Genomic DNA, 21,447 nt, shown 5'->3' with positions numbered 1-21,447 from the left:
TTAAATTTAAAAACCATGGAAACATACTTTCATTCTTACTAAGTCACAAAGTATGAATAAAACATAAAGCGAAATGGTGATAATATTAAGTAAAACCATGAACATCTACTAGAAATTCCCAAAATATAGTGTGACAAGTGCATGAGCATCTAGTAGAATATACAAAAGCACTATAACTACTGTCTAGAATGAAAATAGACAGAATAATTTAAATATAGGGGAAAAGAGACTCCATGTGCTGCGGATCAAAGCATGGAAAGAAGCTCACCACTAAGTCTCTGGTAGTGTGTGTACGCGCCCGAGTGACCACCTAAAGTACCTGCCTCATTACCTACACAATTAGTGCAGAAGTATAATATGAGTACATAAATTAACGCATACTCAATAAGTATCTAGTCTAACCTCGAAGAAGTAGTGACGAGGGATTGACATCGATACTTACTATCGGTCCAATAACAAGTATATAAAAGTAGACAGTTATGAAGCCCAACAAGTAGCAACAAAATAGATAAATATAAATAACATGATTTTCAACATAAAGATAGTTATGAAATCATAAAATATCATATGCTATCTCGAACGAATAAAGACAATCAAGACAATGTCAAATATCAAGTCAGGAAAAACTCATGTGTACTCTGACTCCCATCGAATATTACGCATGAATTCTGCCAAGGTCGTATGACCCGATCTATAATAATAGTTTACACTGCCGAGGTCATACGACCCGATCCATAAGGAATAGATAAACTTTCTCCCCCGCGAAAATATATGTGGGTCAAGGAGACACGGAACTACCGATCACATAAACACAACGCGAGGATAGGAATATAAGAAAAAGCATAATAGTTACCGACAATTAAATATCCCGCCAAAACTCAAAGTAAAGAGGCTCAATCAAAACATAAATTCTAGTCTAAGTCTCAGTTTAATTTCAAGTAATCACCAAGCAAGTTCAATTCAAGTAGTACGGTTAAGGCATGATGTAGGTCTAAGTCTACCCGAACATAAACATAAATATAGCTTACGCACGGACGCTCGTCACCTTATACGTACATAGCACCCATAATACGTAGCACATAGCAAATAGAATACCTACGAGGATAATTCTCTCTTATAAGATTAGGCAAGAGACTTACCTTGCTTCCAAGACCACTAATTGGCTCCCACACCTCTCTTATATTCTAGTCTCCCTGGCGACCACGGATGACAATACCCATAATTATGTCTTCCTGTTCTTGGAGGAGGGCCCGTTTCCTGTCTTCCAAGACGCTAATGCGGTTAGTCACTTCAAATTGATGTCGAGCAACTCGAAACTAGCCAAGGGACATACAAACCAATCAATGTATGCTAAAAAACTCATAATTTAATTATTAGAGTCAATTCCCAACCCCATTCGGAAAGTTAACAAAAAGTCAACCCCGGGCCCACATGCCCGAATTACAGAAATATTTGAAGATAAATGTTACTCATGGTATTACGAACTTAAATATATAACTTATACCCAATTCCATAATCAATTTTGTGGTCAAATTCTATTTTTACTAAATTTTAGATTTTTCAACAAAATCCTAAAATTCTACTAATTTCCATGTTAAAATCTATACCTAATCCATGTATTTAACTCATAATAAGTGAAAATCACTTACCTTATGATGCTTGACGAAAATATCCCTTCAAAGAGCTCCCAAATCGCTCAAGCTAAGAGAAAAATGGGTGAAATGAACCTAAGTCCCGTATTAAAACTTGTATTCTACCCAGGTGTTACCCTTCGTGATCGCGAGATCTACATCTCATGCCCAGCTGCTGTCTCCTCTACGTGAATACGAGTGCCCAGTAATGAATGCGATGCTTACCTACATGAACGTAGTAGAACACTCGCGAACGCGATGGCCAAAGGTTTGCCATCCCCTAGCCGACCTTCCTCTACGCGAACGCTACTCCCTGGTCGCGAATGTGAGAGCCACTACCCCCAAAGCTCCGCAAACATGACTCCCAACTGCTAACATAAAGAGCAACCATCACCTGCCTCCAAAACACACTCTGCGATTACGATAGCTCTTCCGCGATCTCGATGAACACAACACACCAGAAAACCAGCAACTCCAGATATGAAGAAAATGGTCTAAAACCACCCCGAAACACACCCGAGCCCCCCGGGACCCCGTCCAATCACACCAACCAATCCTAAAATATAACACGGACCTACTCAAGGCCTCAAATCCCACAAAATAATATCTAAACCATGAATCGCACCTCAATTCAATATTAATGAACTACGCCGAACATGCCTAAACAACTCAGAATGACCCTGCATTTTATACACAAGTCTGATATGATAATACGAACCTATTCCTAGGCTCAGAATACCAAACGGGATCTGATATTACCAAAGTCTACTTCAAGTCAAATTTAGAAAACTCTAAAACCATTAAAATGCCAACTTCCAACAATACGCGCTAAAATGCTCCCGGTCTACCCGAAACTCGATCCGAACATATGGTCTAGTCCAAAATCACCATACAAACCTATTGGAACCTTTAAATTCCAATCCAGATATCGTTTACTCAAAGTATTGGCTCAAGTCAAACTTGGCCACCTTAGGCCACTATTATGGAACTAGGTGTTCCGAATTCAACCTGGACCCTTACAACACCAGACCAATCGACCCCGCAAGTCATAAAACAGGAAAAACACATACGAGAAGTCTTGAATAGGGTAACGGGGATTTTGAAAGCAAAACGTTGGGTCGGATCATTACATTCTCCATCTCTTAAATAAACGTTCTTCCTCGAACGAGTTTAGAATCACACCTGAAGTGCCGAATAAGTGTAGATATCTGCTTCGCATGTCCTCCTAGGCCTCCCAAGTCGCCTCCTCGAATGTCTGACCCCTCCACTGAACCTTCACATCTAAAATATCCTTAGACGTCAACGTGTGAACCTGCCTTTCAACAATGGAAATTGGCTCCTCCTCGTAACCCAAGCTCTCATCCAACTGAATTGTGTTGTAATCCAACACATGGGACCTGTCATCATGGTACATCTGAAGCATAGAAATGTGGAATACCAGATGAACTCCTGATAGGCTAGGAGGCAAAGGAAGCCTGTGTGCAACCTCACCAACTTGCTCTAAAACCTCGAATGGACCGATGAACCTCGGACTCAACTTTCCTCTTCTTCCAAACCTCATGATACCCTTCATCGGTAAGACCTTCAAAAGTACCTTCTCGCCCACCATAAATGATAAATCACGTGCTTTCTGATCCATGTAACTCTTTTGCCTGGACCGTGCTGTGCAAAGCCTCTCATGAATCAACTTTATCTTATCCAAGGCATCCTTTACCAAATCAGTATCATATAACCTAGCCTCGTGATGTCGTCCAAGTCACACCTCTATTCGAGATTGTGAAATTGTTGATTGCAATAATAATACCCAACAAGGAGTCGGGATTGAATCCACAGTGAGCTTAGATGGGATAACTCGTATATATTTGGATAAAGCACGTGAAGTATCTTGGTTGCACTTCCACAAATAAGGTTTTGTTTTTACTTCTAAAATTACGTTAAGGATTACAATTCTAAAGATATAAAACTAGATAATATTATTTTTTGGATGGTTTTCAAATATATAAAAAGTCCTAGGGGTATGACCTTCACCTAGGTGTTTGCCTAACGAGTTATAAATTTTAAAGCTTTTTTTGTTGGTTGGGGTGTATTATAGCAATCAACACTCAAATACCCACTCAATACCTCTCGGTAAGAGAGTGATTTTGCCCAATATGGCTTTCTCAAGTCCAAATGGGTATTGAACAAAATAGTTGATAAAATGCTCAAGTCAGGTTTTACTATCTCTAGGTTCAACCCTTTAATTGGGACTATCAATCTCTTGATTTTATCCCAAATTCTTGTTAGCCAAGTTTTCCTAGACTAAGTCTCTCTTTCTCAAGTAGAGACCACGTCAAATAGGCATAAAATAATATTTGCAACCATTAATTCTTCAATTAAAGGCAAGAACAAGGCTAAATATAAACATCCAACCATAAACAAGCCATAAATCAAACACCCATTAGGTTCACACACTAGGGTTGGGTCATAACCCTAGATAAAAATCTAGCTACTCATAATGGGTATAGAGGAAAATAGAGAAGAAAAGAAGATAAAACTCATATTGCAAGATTAAAAGATAAAAATCCAATGTTAAATCACTAAAGTAAGCTAAAGTTGCCTAAAAGGGTAAAGAAAAACGGCTACAGGACTTTCAATATTCAAAACTTGACCTAATTTTGTGAAAGTAGTCTATTTATACAAAGCTGGAATTTTCAGACAAAGTTACCCTTTCGGAGGTTCTGCGGCCGCACAATTATATGTGCGGTCCACACTTCTCTTCAGATCTTGACAGGAGTTGATTTTGCAGCCGCACAATTCTGGATTGTGGCTGCATCTCTCATGTTCTGCGGTCCGCACAATTCTGGGTGTGGCCGCACTGGGCTCTTCTGCGGACCGCATATTTCCTGAGTGCGGTCGCATAGCTATTTCTGCTGCCGCACAATTGTTGTACGGTCCTCATTTCTTCTTGAGCTCGAAATGAAACTCTCTGAACTTTGGCTCTTACGTAGCTTCTGTGGCCGCACAATAATTGTGCGGTCCGCACTTTGCACTGGGGATCTGTTGATTTACCTTCATGTTCTGCGGCCGTAGATAGAAATGTGCGGTCCGCACTTGAGCTTCTGTGCCTGATATTTGTCCTTGTTCAGATTACTCCTCCTTGAGTTGGATTTCATTGTAGTGACTCATTTTCCAATACTCTTGCAGGTGAGCATATTTCATCAATTTTTGGGAACTTGGACTTGTAACGTTCGGGGCAAGTTCTAGACCATTCGCACGGGTACTTGGACTTGCAACAAAATATCTCACCTCTCACACAACTAGATTGTTCAAGAGGATAGAGTCGAGGGCCCACAACAACTATATTCGAGATTGAAAATCACTAATGGTTCAACTAAACCACTCGATGATTGCTTAAGTCAACACAAGAGTCAAAAGGTCACTAACTAGACCTATTTCTCTCTAAGAACTTGTTTTTAATCATAAGCATATAGTTAAGTGTGTTGGTACCAAGCGAGGCATGCTTGACTCTTCTAGTTTGACTCAATTAGGTACTCTTATTCATTATTACTACTATTCTTACCTAAATATCAAAAACAGAATCAATCCCTTAAGAAGGTTATCTCGCCATCCATCATTGGGAAGAGTCACCCGGTTCACACAAAAACTACCTTTGGAAAGAACCGTGGCTTTAAAAAACCAAAGGTTTATTGATCACTTAAACATGAAAAGAAACTACTAAATTAAAAAGAATCTATTAAAGTAAATAAGAAGCTATTAGGCTAAATATTGACTATTGAGAAAACAAAATAAAGAAGCTATGAAGTAAACTGCTGAAAGCATAAATGAATATACAAACTGAGAAAGGGAAAGAGAATATATACATCAATAGAGAGAGAAGAATATGTACATAATGAAAGTAAAAATAAAAAGAGAATGTTATCAGTTATTACAGGCCAACGTCAAATGTCAAATCAAAATAGACTCCACCCTCTGAATAAAAATAAGCATTGTCCTCAATGCTTAACAAAATAAAAACAAGGAAGGAAAAGAGTAGAGAGGACTCCCTATGTGGTCTCAGTGTCCATAGTAGCATCACCTCCCTCAGGCTCCTCCAACTGGATCTCATCATCCCCTGCTCGGGGAGTAGCTGGGTTGGTGAACATCTGTATCACCGCCTCAGCAATGTGGGTAGCAAGGTCTGGCTCCTTAGATTGGCCTGCTGGTGCCACTGGTGCTGCTGGGTCTACTGGTACTGATGGATCTATCTCCATCAGTAAGTCAAGTGGAAGATTTCTAGCAGCTGCTATCTTGGTCACCTCTCGTCTCAATTTGTCAACTGATTTCCTCGAAGCCTGAGATTTCCTCATCTTCTTCACCTGCTTCCCAAGCTCCTCAATTTCTTCCCCATGTGCCACCAAGGTGTCCATGATGGTCTTCTGATTCTCCAATATTTTCTTCAAAGTTTTCTCCACTGACGGAGGAATCTGGGGTGCTGGGGTAGAAGTCTGAGCTGCAACAACACTGGATAGGTCAGACAACTTTGCAGTAGATGTCTGCATCCAGTTGTTGAGACTCGCCAGTGTTTGGGAGACTTGCAACGCAGAGAGTGGATAAGTAGAGGAGGAAGGCACTGATACTGATAGTCTTGAAGGTGGAGGTGGAGGTATGGCAGCTGTATCGGTAGAAGGCACGACTGCTGTGGAAGGCATGGCAGCTGAATCTGCAACTACCACCGACGTCTCATCAGACTAGCCTACGGTAGTAGTTGACTTACCCTTGTTCTTTGGGTTCCTTGGGTCCTTTAGAGAGTACCAGGAAAAGGGCTGATTAGCCCTAACTTTCGTATCAAAGTTCTTGGGCTCCACCCCCGCATCTGTGAGATACTCTGTGATAGTGTCGGGATATAGATAGGAGCTTTCACCCTACCTGACAACCAGAGACATGTTGGCCGACATGATGGCACCCACATTGATTGGGTACCCGGCCATGATGGAAGCAACTAGGACTGACCGAGGGATTGGGAGATTGTTTTCATTCTGACTTGGGTCTATGCGACTGCACACGAATGTTTGCCACCCTTTTGCTTTAAAGTTGAGGGTGTTCCGTAGAATGGGAACCCCTGCTGTGATCCATGGTGGTGGTGGTCTTGGAGCTGCTAGTATCTCAGCTAGACAAGGGCCAGCTACATCACCCAGTGCGAACTTCTCTAAATACTACACCGACTCCATATCCTCGAACCCCAAATAAGTGTTCAGGGTGGTCTAATCAAATCGTACTTTCAAGTTCCTCACCTTAGTCACTTTATTCCCCTTCATGATGTGCGCCACATTGGTGTAGAACTCCTAGACTAAGTGCTCCTTGGCATCCGATACACTTTTCGTGAACCATTTCCACCTTTTTCTTTCCCGAAATTATCTTAACACATTTGGGTTGTATCTATCCAAATCTTTCAACACAAACTGCCACTCAAGAGTGAGCGATCTCTGCGGCCACCACTCTCGGAACCTGTTGAATGCAGTCAGGCTCACAAACCTATCTTCCCAAACTTCCTTCTTCTTTGACCTCTCCAAGGCTACAACTCTGGTATCACCCCCTCGACTATCATCCGAAATATCATCATCAACCGTGACTGGTGCGGCGGGGGCATGAGTAGATGAGGGTTTTGAAGCCTGATTGTTCCCTTCCGACCCCTCAAAAGTACTCTCAGAAGAGGTAGGCTCATCTCTCAGTCGGTATTTGTCCTGGGGCAGCTGTGGTTGTGATATCAGCTGCCTTTGCACTGAGTCGCCCTCCGATGCTTCCCTAGACGAGGCATATGAACTTGATTCGGAGGGCTCCGACTGTCTACCTCAGCCTATTATTGCCTTCTTACTGATCACTTTTTGCATGGAGAGTGGTATGGTACCCCTGCCTCGGCTTCGGGAGGGTTCACCTCTCCCCTTGGATGTATCACCTCATCCCTATGATCTAACCATTGTCTGCAATACATAGCAACATGAATCAGTTATAGTTAAGTACAGGTATGCATAAAATTTGCAGAACAAAACATGTTGCAGATTGGGGAAGTGTGGACCGCACATTTTTGAGTGCGGCTGCAGATGGGGTTGTGCGGATCGTACAATTTAAAAGTGCGGTCGCAGTGATGATTCTGTGGTCCGCACAATTTTAAGTCCGGTCGCACATCTGAAGTGCGGTCCGCACAATTTTGGGTGCGGCCGCACATTGAAACTTAAAAAATGACAACTCTCTGAAGACAGAGAATTGCTTGATCTGCGGCCGCACACACTTTTCTGCGGCCGCTATTGAATTTTTGCGGACCACACAATTTCAAGTGCGGTCCGCACAATAATTCTACACCAAATGCCCTAGCCTACTGATCTGCGGACCGCACAATTTCTTGTGCGGCTGCACAATTCAAAAATTTATCAGGCAGATTCTTAGGGTTTCTAATTCACGCACAATTTAGACATGGTAGTAGCAATTTAGACATGATACATAGTTTACCCATCCCCAAATAGAAAATAGGAAGTTACCCACACAAATATAAGCTCACATGATGATGAATTTGACATTAGGCCTAAAAATAACTAAATTAATTATTAACAAAACTAAGAAGATTGAAAAATTTAAAGATGAATTGAACATACCAGTAATGTAGTGATGCTAAGGAAGAATCAAAGATGATGAAATGCGTGTGGATGTATGAATCAATTGATTGCACTGTGTTTGCCTTTGTGTTAATTGTTCAGAGTTCATAAAGTCTCAACAGTAGTGAGAAGGCTACTATTTATACTTGACCAGTTAGGGAAAAAGTTTAAGAGATGAGTGCGGCCGCACAATTTTGTGTGCGGCCCGCACTCCTTTACCTGTGACAATTTACCCTTTTGATGATCTGCGGTCCGCACATTTTTGAGTGCGGCCGCAGAATTTTGTGCGGACCGCACATTTCCTTGTGCGGACGTACTTTGGCCATTTCTCTGACATGCACAACTTTAGAGAGTTTACAATTTCTTATCTCCAGTTGTGCGGCCACAACAAGAATTGTGCGACCGCAGATCCCTTTCTGCTGTGGCCTTCAAAATTGTGCGGTCCGCACAATAAATGTGTGGTCCGCACTTTTTTCACACTTAGCCACTTTTTCTGAGCACAGTTCCTGCAAAGCACACTCATTCATACAACACACTTCAAAACCAGTTAGCATAAAACAAGACCTATCTAAAGAAGAAGAAAAAGAAACATGGGTGCCTCCCAAGAAGCGCCTGATTTAACGTCGCGGCACGAAGCAGATTACCATCAATCACTTGAAATGAATCACTGCCACTACGTGGCCATCACCAACTTTTCTGAGATAGTGCTTCACCCGGTGGCCATTGACTATAAACACTTCATCATTTTTATTCTTCAAGTCCAATGCACCAAAGGGTGTCACACTCACAACTTCAAATAGGACACTCCATTTAGACTTCAACTTTCCCGAAAATATCCGTAACCGAGAATTTAACAATAACACAAGATCATCTTCTTTAAACTCTTTGTTCCGAATGTACTTGTCATGGAGGTATTTCATCTTCTCCTTGTACAAGGATGAACTTGTATCGAAATTCATCTAGCTCATTCAATTGTCCCACCCTTAAGTTGGAGGCGACATCCCACTCAAGATTTAGCTTCTTCAAAGCCCACATGGCCTTGTGCTCAAGTTCCACCGGAAGGTGACAAGCTTTCCCAAACACTAATCGGTATGGAGACATCCCAATTAGTGTTTTGTAAGCCGTCCTATAAGACCATAAAACATCATCAAGTTTCTTTGACCAATTTGTCCTGTTGGAATTCATTGTTTTTGACAAAATACTCTTGATCTCCCAGTTGGAGACTTTCACTTGTCCGCTTGCTTGAGGGTGATAGGGGGTTGTGACTTTGTGAGTGACACCATACTTGCTAAGCAAGGTATCAAAAGCTTTGTTGCAAAAATGCGACCCCCCATCGCTTATAATGGCCCGCGGAGTACCAAACCTTGTGAAGATGTTCTTTTTCAAAAATGCCACCACACTTCTAGCTTTGTTGTTGGGTAGAGCAACGACATCAACCCATTTTGACACATAATCTACAACTACCAAAATGTAGGTGTTCTACAAGAGCTTACAAACGGTCCCATGAAATCAATACCCCACACATCAAAAATATCAATTTCCAAGATGGTGGTGGGGGGCATCTCATTTTTCTTTGAAATCCCACCGGCCCTTTGACATTCATCACAACGCTTGACTAGATCACTTGCGTCCTTGTAGAGAGTTGGCCAATAGAATCCACAACTCAACACTTTGGCCGCCGTTCTTGCTCCACCATGGTGACCACCATATGTTGAAGAATGACAAGCCCCAAGAATTTCAACTTGTTCCTCCTCCAGCACACATCTTCTAATCACTCCATCGGTACAAATCCGGAAGAGGTACGGCTCATCCCAATAATAGTCTTGACAATCCCGTTTGAGCTTCTTCCTTTGATTTGAAGAGAACTCATCCGGGATGATACCACTCACAAGAAAATTTACTAGATCCGCGAACTATGGCATCTCGGTCATTGAAATGGCTAGAAGTTGCTCATCGTGGAAGGAGTCATTGATTTCAAGGCCGTCATATGGCCTCCCTTCCTCTTCCAAGCGAGACAAGTGGTCCGCTACTTGGTTTTCACTGCCTTTGCAGTCTTGGATGTCTAGATCGAACTCTTGTAATAAAAGCACCTATTTCATTAACCGAGCCTTTGAATCTTTCTTGCTCTTAAGGTACCGAAGTACCGCATGATCCGTGTGGATAATCACCTTTGTACCCATCAAGTATGGGCATAACTTCTCCATAGCAAAAACAATAGCAAGGAGCTCTTTTTCGGTCACAGTGTAATTGAATTGGGCATCATTCATAGTCTTACTAGCATAGTAGACTGGATGAAAGATCTTGTTGACACGTTGCCCCAAAATTGCTCCGACTGCCACATCACTAGCGTCACATATGAGCTCAAAAAGGCAAGCTCCAATTCAGGGCATTGTCAATTTGAACTTGATCAATTCAAATGCCTTCATGCAATCCTCATTGAAATGGAATTTGGCATCTTTCTACAAAAGCTTACACAAGGGGTTCACCATTTTGGAGAAATCCTTGATGAAATGCCGGTAGAACCCCGCATGACCAAAGAAACTCCTCACTCCCTTCATGGATGTTTGAGGTGTAAGTATAGAAATTACCTCTATTTTTGCCTTGTCGACCTCAATGACATTCTTTGAAATTTTGTGGCCAAGGACAATGCCTTCCTCAACCATGAAATAACATTTCTCCCAATTCAACACCAAGTTTGTCTCTTCACATCTTGCCAAGATCTTATCCAAAATTTTCAAGAAATCATCAAAAGAATTCCCGACCACCGATAAGTCATCCATGAAGACTTCAAGGAAATCCTCCACCATGTCCGTAAAGATAGCCATTATACACCTTTGAAAAGTCGCCAGTGCATTGCATAACCCAAATGGCATCCGCAATAATGCGAAAGTACCATAAGGATATGTGAAAGTAGTCTTCTCTTGATCCTACGGAGCAATAAGAATTTGATTGTAGCCGAAATACCCATCAAGAAAACAATAGAAAGCACGGCCGGCCAACCTATCAAGCATTTGATCTAGGAAGGGAAGTGGGAAATGATCCTTCCTTGTGACTTTGTTGAGCTTGCGATAGTTTATACACACTCTCCACCCGGTCACCGTTCTTGTAGGAATCAACTCGTTCTTGTCATTGGTAGCCACCGTCATGCCCCCTTTCTTTGGGACACATTGCACTGGAGAGGTCCACAAACTATCGAAAATGGGGTAAATAACCCCTGTATCTAACCACTTGATGATCTCCTTTTTGACCACCTCTTGCATTGCTTCATTTAGCCTCCTTTGATGTTCTATGGAGGGTTTGGAATCTTCCTCCAAATTAATCTTGTGCATGCAAAATGCGGGGCTTATTCCCCAAATATCCGCCAATATCCATCCAATAGCTTTCTTCCTCTTTTGTAGCACCGCCAATGTGGAGTCTACCTGCACGTTAGACAAAGAAGAGGAAAGAATAACCGGTAAAATAGAACAAGGGACAAGGAATTCATACCTGAGATGCAGAGGCAATGGCTTTAACTCCAAAGTGGGAGGCTCCTCGATTGAGGGCTTTGTTGTAGGAGTCTTCCAATTTTCAAGATCCAAGGACAATTTGCGGGGTCCATAAGTGTACGACCCCATTCCTTGAAATGCGTTCACACATTTCACATAGCCACACGTCTCGTCATCATCAAGGTTAAGCAAAATAGCCTCCAAAGTATCATCAACATTCATCATGGCACTAGTATCATCAATAATCACATCGGTCATCAAGTCCACAAACGAACACATTTCATTTCTGTTCGGTTGCCTCATAGATTTGCACACATGGAAAACCACCTTTTCATCACCCACCTGGAAAGTGAGTTCACCGGCTTCCACATCAACAAGAGCCTTCCCCGTAGCAAGAAAAGGTCTACCCAGAATAATCGGCACCTTATAGTCCACTTCACAATCAAGAATCACAAAATCCGCTGGGAGAATGAATTTATCAACACGAACTAACACATCATCAATTATAACCAACGGTCTCTTCATGGTACGATCCACCATTTGTAATCTCATAGATGTGGGTCTTGGTTTCCCAATTCCCAAAGTCTTGAAAACCAAATAAGGCATCAAATTGATACTTGCCCCAAGATCACAAAGAGCTTTAGCAAAGTCAGCACTTCCAATGGTACAAGGGATTGTGAAAGCGCCAGGATATTCCAATTTAGGAGCCATTGAGTGCACAATAACACTCACTTAATGAGTCATCTTTATAGTTTCACAATTCATCGACCGCTTCTTTGTCACCAAGTCCTTCATGAACTTTGCATAACCGGACATTTTCTCCAAAGCCTCAACCAATGGTACATTAATAGATAGACTCTTCATCATGTCAATAAACTTTTTGAATTGATTCTCATAATTTTGCTTGGCAAGCCTTTGAGGGTATGGAGGAGGAGGCCTTAACATTGGTGCCTTAGACTTTGGAACTACCGATTCCGGTATGTCAACAATGTGTTCCCTAGACGGGTTCACTTCCTCTTGAGTCTCCTCCACATTGTCATCAATATCAATTCTTACTTCATCATTTTATTGCACCACATTGTTCGGGATCTCATATTTTTGTACCACTTGCTCATCATCCATAATTTTCCTTTGACTTGAGGTGGGTGCATCCCCACCTTTTCCACTCTTTGTAGTCACGTCCATGGTGTGTCCCGTGTTGTTCCCACCCTTTAGGTTCACCACCGTGTCACTTGGGAGGGCACCCTTAGGATGATTGTTTAAAGCTTGCGAAATTTGACCCAATTGAACTTCCAAATTGCGAATTGAAGTGTTGTGAGAGGTTAGTTGAGCATCATAGTCGGCATTCTTCTCCATCATTTGTTTGAACATGTTCTCAATTCGTCCCATCTCACTGTTGGAAGAGCTTGGACCATGGGAAGGATAATGAGGTGGTTGCTCGGTTATTGATATACCAGGGGCCTTTGAAAGCCCGACCCCCGATTTCCTTGGTTATTGTTCCATCCCCCTTGGTTGTTGCCTCCCTAATATCCTTGACTATTGCCACTCCAATTTCCTTGGTTATTTTGACCATTCTAATTCCCTTAGTTGTTTTGATTGTTCCAATTCCCTTGATTACCATGAGGTCGCCATTGTTGTTGATTCGGGCCTTGAGAGTTGTTTCTTTGCCCTTGGAAGTTGTTCATATATTGTACTTCCTCCTCTTGGTCATTGTAAGATTCATCTTGATCAAACCCACTATCTTCTTGCACATAATGTTCCACACGATTTTGCATTTGAGGACCCTTTTGCCTTCTCTTGTTTACCATCATATTAACTCCCTCCATTGCATTTACTTGCTTAGGACCTTGCACTTGTTGAAGTTGAGCCTTGGCTAATTGATTCATTGTGGTGGTCAACTCGGCAATTGCTTGCCCATGATCATACAATTCTTTATGTAGGTGAATCGCGTTTGGATCAACTTGAGGAACATTTGCTCTACTTTTCCATGCCGATGAAGTATCTGCCATTTTATCTAAGATCTCACAAGCTTCTGCATATGGTGTTGTCATGAAATTTCCACCGGCAAGTTGGTTGACCATGCATTGATTGGTAGTATTGATCCCCCTATAGAAAGTTTGTTGAATCATAGCCTCTGTCATGTCATTGTTTGGGCACTCTTTCACCATAGTTCGGTACCTCTCCCATATCTCATGCAAAGGGTCATAGGGTTTTTGTTTGAATGCTAGAATCTCGTCTTTGAGAGTAGCCATAGGCCCGGGAGAAAAGAGCTTGGAAATAAATTTCTTCGCCAATTCATTCCATGTATGTATGGAATGGTTTGGAAACCTTTCTAACCAATCCAAAGCTTTCCCCCGTAGATAGAAAAGAAATAGCCTCAACCTTAAAGCATCCTCGGAGACGTTTGTTTGTTTACTCCCCCAGCAAGTGTCCACAAACCCTTTTAAGTATTTATACGCATTTTGATTCGGAGCCTCGATGAAGAATCCCCGTTGCTCTAGCAATGTGAGCATAACATTTGTGATTTGAAAGTTACCCGCCCTAATGCGGGGCGGGACTATGACACTTGCATACCCTTCATTCGGCAACACCGGGTGTGGAGCCACTCTTGGTGGAGGTGAGGGTGGAACGGGAATATTGTCTTGAGGAGGTTGGCCTCATCTATTTGCTTGAGGTTCAAGAGGAACCTCTTCAACTTGGTCATCTTCCACGTCTATATCTACCAAAGGCATGTTTCCGAGAGGATCATTGTTGTTGAGAGCCATTGTTTCACCTACAATTGTTTAACCAAAAAGATTAGTAATACGAAAGGAAAAGAAGACAATTCACACACAAAACCAAATATATAGCTAAATCCGTTTTTATGCTCCCCGACAACGGTGCCAAAAATTGATCTCGTCCAAGTCACACCTCTATTCGGGGTTGTGAAACGGTCGATTGCAATAATAATACCCAACAAGGAGTCGGGATAGAATCCACATGGAGCTTAGATGGGATTAGTGGTATATATTTGGATAAAGCACGTGAAGTATCTTGGTTGCACTTCTCAAATAGGGTTTTGTTTTTACTTATAAAATTACGTTAAGGATTACAATTCTAAAGATATAAAACTAGAGAATATTATTATTTCAATGGTTTTCAAATATATAAAAAGTCCTAGGGGTATGACCTTCACCTAGGTGTTTGCCTAACGGGTTGTAAACTTTAAAGCTTGTTTTGTTGGTCGGGGTGTATTATAGCAATCAACACTTAAATACCCACTCAATACCTCTTGGTAAGAGATTGATTTCGCCCAATATGGCTTTCTCAAGTCCAAATGGGTATTGAACAAAACAATTGATAAAATGCTCAAGTCGGGTTTTACTATCTCTAGGTTCAACCCTTTAATTGGGACTATTAATCTCTTGATTTTATCCCAAATTCTTGTTAGCTAAGTTTTCCTAAACTAAGTCTCTCTTTCTCAAGTAGAGACCAAGTCAAATAGGCATAAACTAAAGTTTACAACCATTAATTCTACAATTAAAGGCAAGAACAAGGATAAATAATAAACATCCAACCATAAACGAGCCATAAATCAAACACCCATTATGTTCACACACTAGGATTGGGTCACAACCCTAGATAAAAATCTAGCCACTCATAATGGGTATAGAAGAAAATAGAGAAGAAAAGATGATAAAACTCATATTGCAAGATTAAAAGATAAAAATCCAATGTTAAATCACCAAAGTAAGTTGAAGTTGCCTAAAGGGGTAAAGAAAAACTACTACAGGACTTTCAATATTCAAAACTTGACCTAATTTCATGAAAGTAGTCTATTTATACAAAGCTGGAAGTTTCGGACAAAGTTTCCCTTTCAGAGGTTCTGCGGCCGCACAATTATATGTGCGGTCCGCACTTCTCTTCAGATCTTGACATGAGTTGATTTTGCGGCCGCACAATTCTTGATTGCGGCCGCATCTCTCATGTTCTACGATTCGCACAGTTCTCGGTGCGGCTGCACTGGGCTCTTCTGCGGACCGCACATTTTCTGAGTGCGGTCGCATAGTTGTTTCTGCGGCCGCACAATTATTGTGCGGTTCGCATTTCTTCTTGAGCTTGAAATGAAACTCTTTGAACCTTGGCTCTTACTTAGCTTCTGCGGCCGCACAATAATTGTGCGGTCTGCACTTTAGACTGGGGCTCTGTTGATTTTCTTCACATTCTGCGGCCGCAGATAGAAATCTACGGTCCGCACTTGAGCTTCTGTGCCTGATTTTTGTCCTTGTTCAGATTACTCCTCCTTGAGTTGGATTTCATCGTAGTGGCTCATTTTCCAATACTCCTGCAGGTGAGCATATTTCATCAGTTTTTTGGAATACAATTAAACACTTTTGGACTAAAACAAAAGCTAAAAGGCACTAATAAGTAGTCAAAATTCCCACTTATCACCTCGCCGGGCTCAAACCAACCGAGAAGGGAACTACATCGTCGACTATACATGGACTCAAATGGAGCCATATCGATGCTGGACTGATAGCTGTTGTCATAGGCAAACTCGACCAAAGGTAAGAATCGATCCCACTACCCTCCGAAGTCAATCACGCATGCTATGAGCTTATCTTCCAGAATCAGTACTATCCGCTCCGGCTGCCCGTCGATCTGCAAATGAAAGGTCGTGCTGAGCTCTACTCGGGTACCCAAGTCACTCTGTACTGCTTTCCAAAAATACAAAGTAAACTGAGTACCTTGGTCTGAAATAATGGAAATAGGCATGCCATGCAACCATACAATCTCCAGGATATAAATCTGGGCCAACCTCTCCAAAATATATGTAGTCATCACCGGAATAATGAGCACAGACTTGGTCAGTCTGTCGAAAATGACCCAAATGACATCAAATTTCCTCAACCTTTGCGGCAAACCAACCACGAAATCCATAGTGATGCACTCCTATGTCCACTCCGGTATAACCATCTGATGAAGTAAGCCACTTGGCTTGTGGTATTCGTACTTAACCTGCTAGCAATTCAAACATCTCGCCACATACTCCACTATGTTCTTCTTCATCCGCCACCACCAGTAATGTTGCCTCAGGTCACGATACATCATCGTGGCACCTAGATGAATGGTATAACACAAACTGTGTGCCTCTTCAAGTATCGACTTCCTCAGGCCATCAACATTAGGAACACATAAGCGGCCGTGGAGTCACAGAACACCATCATCCCCAATAGTAACCTCCTTGGCATCACCTCGTAGTACCATCTCTTTAAGAACCAGCAAGTATGGATCATCAAACTGACAAGCCTTAATCTGCTCGAATAAAGAAGACTGATCCACCACACATGCAAGAACTCGACTAGGCTCAGAAATATCCAATCTCACAAGTCGGTTAGCTAATGTCCAAAGCCAATGGCCCCTCCTCTACTAAAATAAATGCCAAACTACCCATACTCTCGGCCTTTCTGCTCAAGGCATCCGCGACCATATTCGCATTGCCTGGATGATAAAGGATGGTAATATCATAGTCCTTCAGTAACTCAAATCACATGCGTTACCTCATATTAAGATCCCCCTGCTTAACCAAATATTGTAAAATACGGTGATCGGTGTAAACCTTACAGGACACTCCATAAAGATAATGCCTCCAGATCTTGAGAGCATGAACTATCACAACCAACTCCAAATAGTGCACATGGTAATTCTTCTCATGGGTTCAGTTGACATAAAGCATATGTAATTACGCGCCCCTTCTGCATCAATACACAACCCAACCCAACACGTGAAGCATCGCAATACACAGTGTACATCTCTAAACCGAAAGGAAAAACCAATACTGGTGTTGTAGTCAATGAGGTCTTGAGCTTCTGAATGCTCGCCATACAATCATCGAATCATCTGAAATGAGCACCCATCTGGGTCAATCTCATCAAAGGAGCTGCAATAGACGAGAAGCCCTCCACAAACCGATGATAATAACCTACTAGCCCTAAGAAACATCTGATCTCAGAAGCTGTGGTAGGATGAGGCCAACTCTGGACTGCCTCGATCTTCCTGAGATCCACCTTAATACCCTCACTTGGAACAACACGGCCCAAGAAAGCCATAGAATCTAACCAAAATTCGCACGTGGATAACTTAGCCTATAACTTTTGTTCTCTCAAATCCTGAAACACTATCCTCAAATGCTGCTCGTGCTCCTCCATGCTACGCGAGTAGATCAATATATCATCAATAAAGATAATGACAAACGCGTCATGATATGGCTTGAACACCCGATTCATCAAATCCATAAAGCTGTAGGGGCATTAGTCAAGTCGAAGGACATCACTAGAAACTCGTAGTGACCATATCTAGTCCAAAAATCCATCTTCAGATTATTAGAAGCACGAATCCTCAACTAATGATACCAGATCTCAAGTCGATCTTCGATAACACTCTAGCACCCTAAAACTGATCAAATAAATCATCAATGTGCAACAACAAATACTTGTTCTTAATGGTAACCTTATTCAGCTGGCGATAATCAATGCACATCCGTATACTCCCATCCTTCTTCTTCACAAATAATACTGGTGCACCCTAAGGCGACACACTCGGCCTGATAAATCCTTTCTCGAGAAACTCCTAAAGCTGCTCCTTCAACTCTCTCAACTCCGCTGGAGCCATACGATAAGGAGAAAGAGAGATAGTCTAGGTGTCTGGTGCCAAACCAATGTTGAAAGCAATATCACGATCCGGTGGCATGCCTGGTAAATCAATAAGAAATACGTCGAAAAACTCACTCAGGTACAGAATCATGGAAGTCTCCATAGCAGTATCTCGGACAAAGTCCAGATAGGCAAAACAACATTTCTCTACCAAATGTTAAGCCTTCAAGAAAGAAATAACCTGATTGGATGCACTATAGATGAACCTCTCCACTCCAGCCTAGGAAACTCTAGCATCGCCAATGTAATCGTCTCGGCATGGCAATCGAGAATGGTATGGTACGGAGATAACCAGTCCAGGATAACCTCAAAGTTAATCATACCGAGTAATAGAAGATCCTCTATGGTCTCATACCCACAGAAAGTCACTACACAAGATCGGTAAACCCTATCCACAACAACAAAATCACCCACTTGCATAGACACATATACAGGAACACCCAAGGACTCACGAGATACACCTAGATAAGGAGAAAAGAGAGAATAGACATAGGAATAGGTATACCCTAGATCAAATAGTACCCAAGCATCTTTATGGCAGACAAAAATAATACTTTTGACCACGGCGTCAGAGGCTACTATCTCAGGTCTGCCTGGAAAGGCATAGAATCTAGTTGGAGTGCCACCTGACCAGCCTCCACCTTTAGGGAAAAATAGTGGGCTGATGGCTCTATTGCACTGCCTTGCCCCGAATTCTGGGACAAAACCTCCTCACATGACCAAGCTCCCCGCACTCGAAGAAACTTCTCGTTGTGAAAAACTACTGATCCTAGGTCTGGCTTGGATAGCTGAGTGCCCATTGGAGGAACCCTGAATAACTGGTAGATGGTAGGTGCTCTTTGGAATAGCACTGAAGTAAGGCTGCGCTGGTGCACCTCGAATAGGCTGTGGTGCTGAATACATGGGCATGGTAGGATGGCCCTTCATGAACTGGCCTCTGCCCGTAGATGGGGCACCACTGAATCAACTAGAATGCTGAGGCCGCTTATCCCTCGACCTGAACTCTCTGCCCTGGTTGTAGATACACTCGATCCTCCAAGCTATCTCTGAAACCTGATAGAAAGGAGTCTTCATTGCTGCCTCTCGAGCCATAAAAACCTGAATCCCATAGTGCAAGCCCGCAATGAACCTCCACACACACTTTGCATCTGCAGGGAGTATGATAGATGCATGACGATACAACTTAGTGAATCTCACCTCATAGTCAGTCATAGACATCTGACCATGCTAGAGCCGCTCGAATTGAGCTCCTCCCACTGAGAAGCTTGAATATACTTCTCCAAGAAGAGGTGTATGAACTGATCCCAAGTCAAGGTAGGTGAACTTGCTGGTCTACTCAGGAGATAAGACTGCAACCATCTACGGTCCTTCCATTCTATCTAAAATATGGTCAAGTCCACCACGTTGCACTCTACTAGTCCCAAACCATGCAGCCTCTCCCTGCAACGGTCAATGAAATTATGTGGGTCCTCTAATTGCTCACCGCCAAAGATGGGAGGATGAAACCTAGTAAATCTGTCCAGCCGCTTCTGCTCCTCAACGGTCACGACCAGTCTGGTCTCTGCCTTAGCAGCTGTAACTGGCTGAGCCCCACCAGCAGATACTGCACCTAGGGTTTGATAAATAGCGCTAGCATACCCCGGCGCATAGGTGGTCGGGGTCTGTGCCTCCCTTTTTGCCTGAGATGTGGCCGGGTCTGCTAGAAATAGTCTAGCCTGAGGCGTAGAATCCATAAACCGCAGCATACGGCCCATGACCTCCTGAAAGTCTGGTGCTATCATAAAATGTTTTGGGGCCTGCTCGGCTGCAGGTACCTCATCCTACTCCTCCATAACAGGATCCTCCACCGGATCCACTGGCGGTACCTTTGGGCAACTCTAGGATGCCCTCGCCCTCGAACTGGAGCTCTGACCGTCCCTCGGCCTCTACCTCCACCTCTGACGACCGGGGGAGCATCCCCTCTACAACTATGTAATGTCGTCATGCAGGTTCTCACCATCTATTAGAGAATCATACTTAGCGCAACATCAGATGTACAATAGGATATGAAGAAAGAGAAGTTTCCTAACACCCTATGCCTTTTTAAGGATAAGTACAGACGACTCCGCACTGATTCTCAAGTCTCTACTAGGTATGCTCATGACTCATGAAACCTATGTGAACCTATTGCTCCGATACCAAGCTATCATGATCCAATTCACCATAGGCCGTGATGGCGCCCAACGCTGTTGTTAGGCAAACCAACAATGAACTACCAACATAGTTATCCATTATTAAACTTTTAACATCAAGAATTTCATTAAGTAAGTGCAATTAAATTTTAAAACCATAGAAACATACTTTCATTCTTACTAAGTCACAAAGTATGAATAAAACATAAAGCGAAATGATGATAATATTAGGTATAACTATGAACGTCTACTAGAAATTCCCAAAATCCGGTGTCACAAGTGCATGAGCATATAGTAGAATATACAAAACCACTATAACTACTATCTGGAATGAAAATAGAAAGTACAAAATAAACATGGGGAAAAGAGACGCCGGGTGCTGCGGATCGAAGCATGAAAAATAGCTCACCACTAAGTCTCCGATAGTGCATCTACATGCCCGAGTGACCACCTAAAGTACCTACCTCAGTACCTGCACAATTAGTGTAGAAGTATAGTATGAGTATGTAAATCAATGCGTACCGAGTAAGTGTCTAGTCTAACCTCGAAGAAGTAGTGACGAGGGGTCGACATTGACACTTACTAGAGGTCCAATAACAAGTATATGAAAGTACACATGTATGAAGCCTAACAAGTAGCAACGAAATAGATAAATATAAATAACATGATTTTCAACATAAAGATAGTTATGAAAGCATCAAATATCATATGCTATCTTGAAAGAACAAAGATAATCAAGACAATGTCAAATCAAGTCAAGAAAAAATCATGTGTATTCTGACTCTTATAGAATATTACGTACGAATTCTGCCAAGGTCATACATCCCGATCCATAATAATAG

General features: G+C 42.3%; 1 protein-coding gene across 1 annotated transcript; it reads right to left on the bottom strand.

Annotated features, from left to right (window-relative positions):
* Window positions 1-2,856: 2,856 nt before the first annotated feature.
* Window positions 2,857-3,270, bottom strand: LOC138903155 (uncharacterized). The gene has a single exon (XM_070191075.1). The coding sequence runs from the start codon at window positions 3,268-3,270 to the stop codon at window positions 2,857-2,859; it is 414 nt and encodes a 137-aa protein (XP_070047176.1).
* Between the last annotated feature and the right edge of the window lie 18,177 nt (window positions 3,271-21,447).

This window comes from Nicotiana tomentosiformis, chromosome 12 (assembly GCF_000390325.3).
Source record: "Nicotiana tomentosiformis chromosome 12, ASM39032v3, whole genome shotgun sequence".
Lineage (NCBI taxonomy): Eukaryota > Viridiplantae > Streptophyta > Magnoliopsida > Solanales > Solanaceae > Nicotiana > Nicotiana tomentosiformis.
The sequence above is the reverse complement of the archived record's forward strand: the minus strand, read 5'-3'. Positions and strand labels throughout refer to the sequence as shown.

What these genes read in the sequence shown, in the direction of transcription:
- LOC138903155 (XM_070191075.1), bottom strand. Translation starts at nt 3,270, where the DNA reads ATGGATCAGAAAGCACGTGATTTATCATTTATGGTGGGCGAGAAGGTA.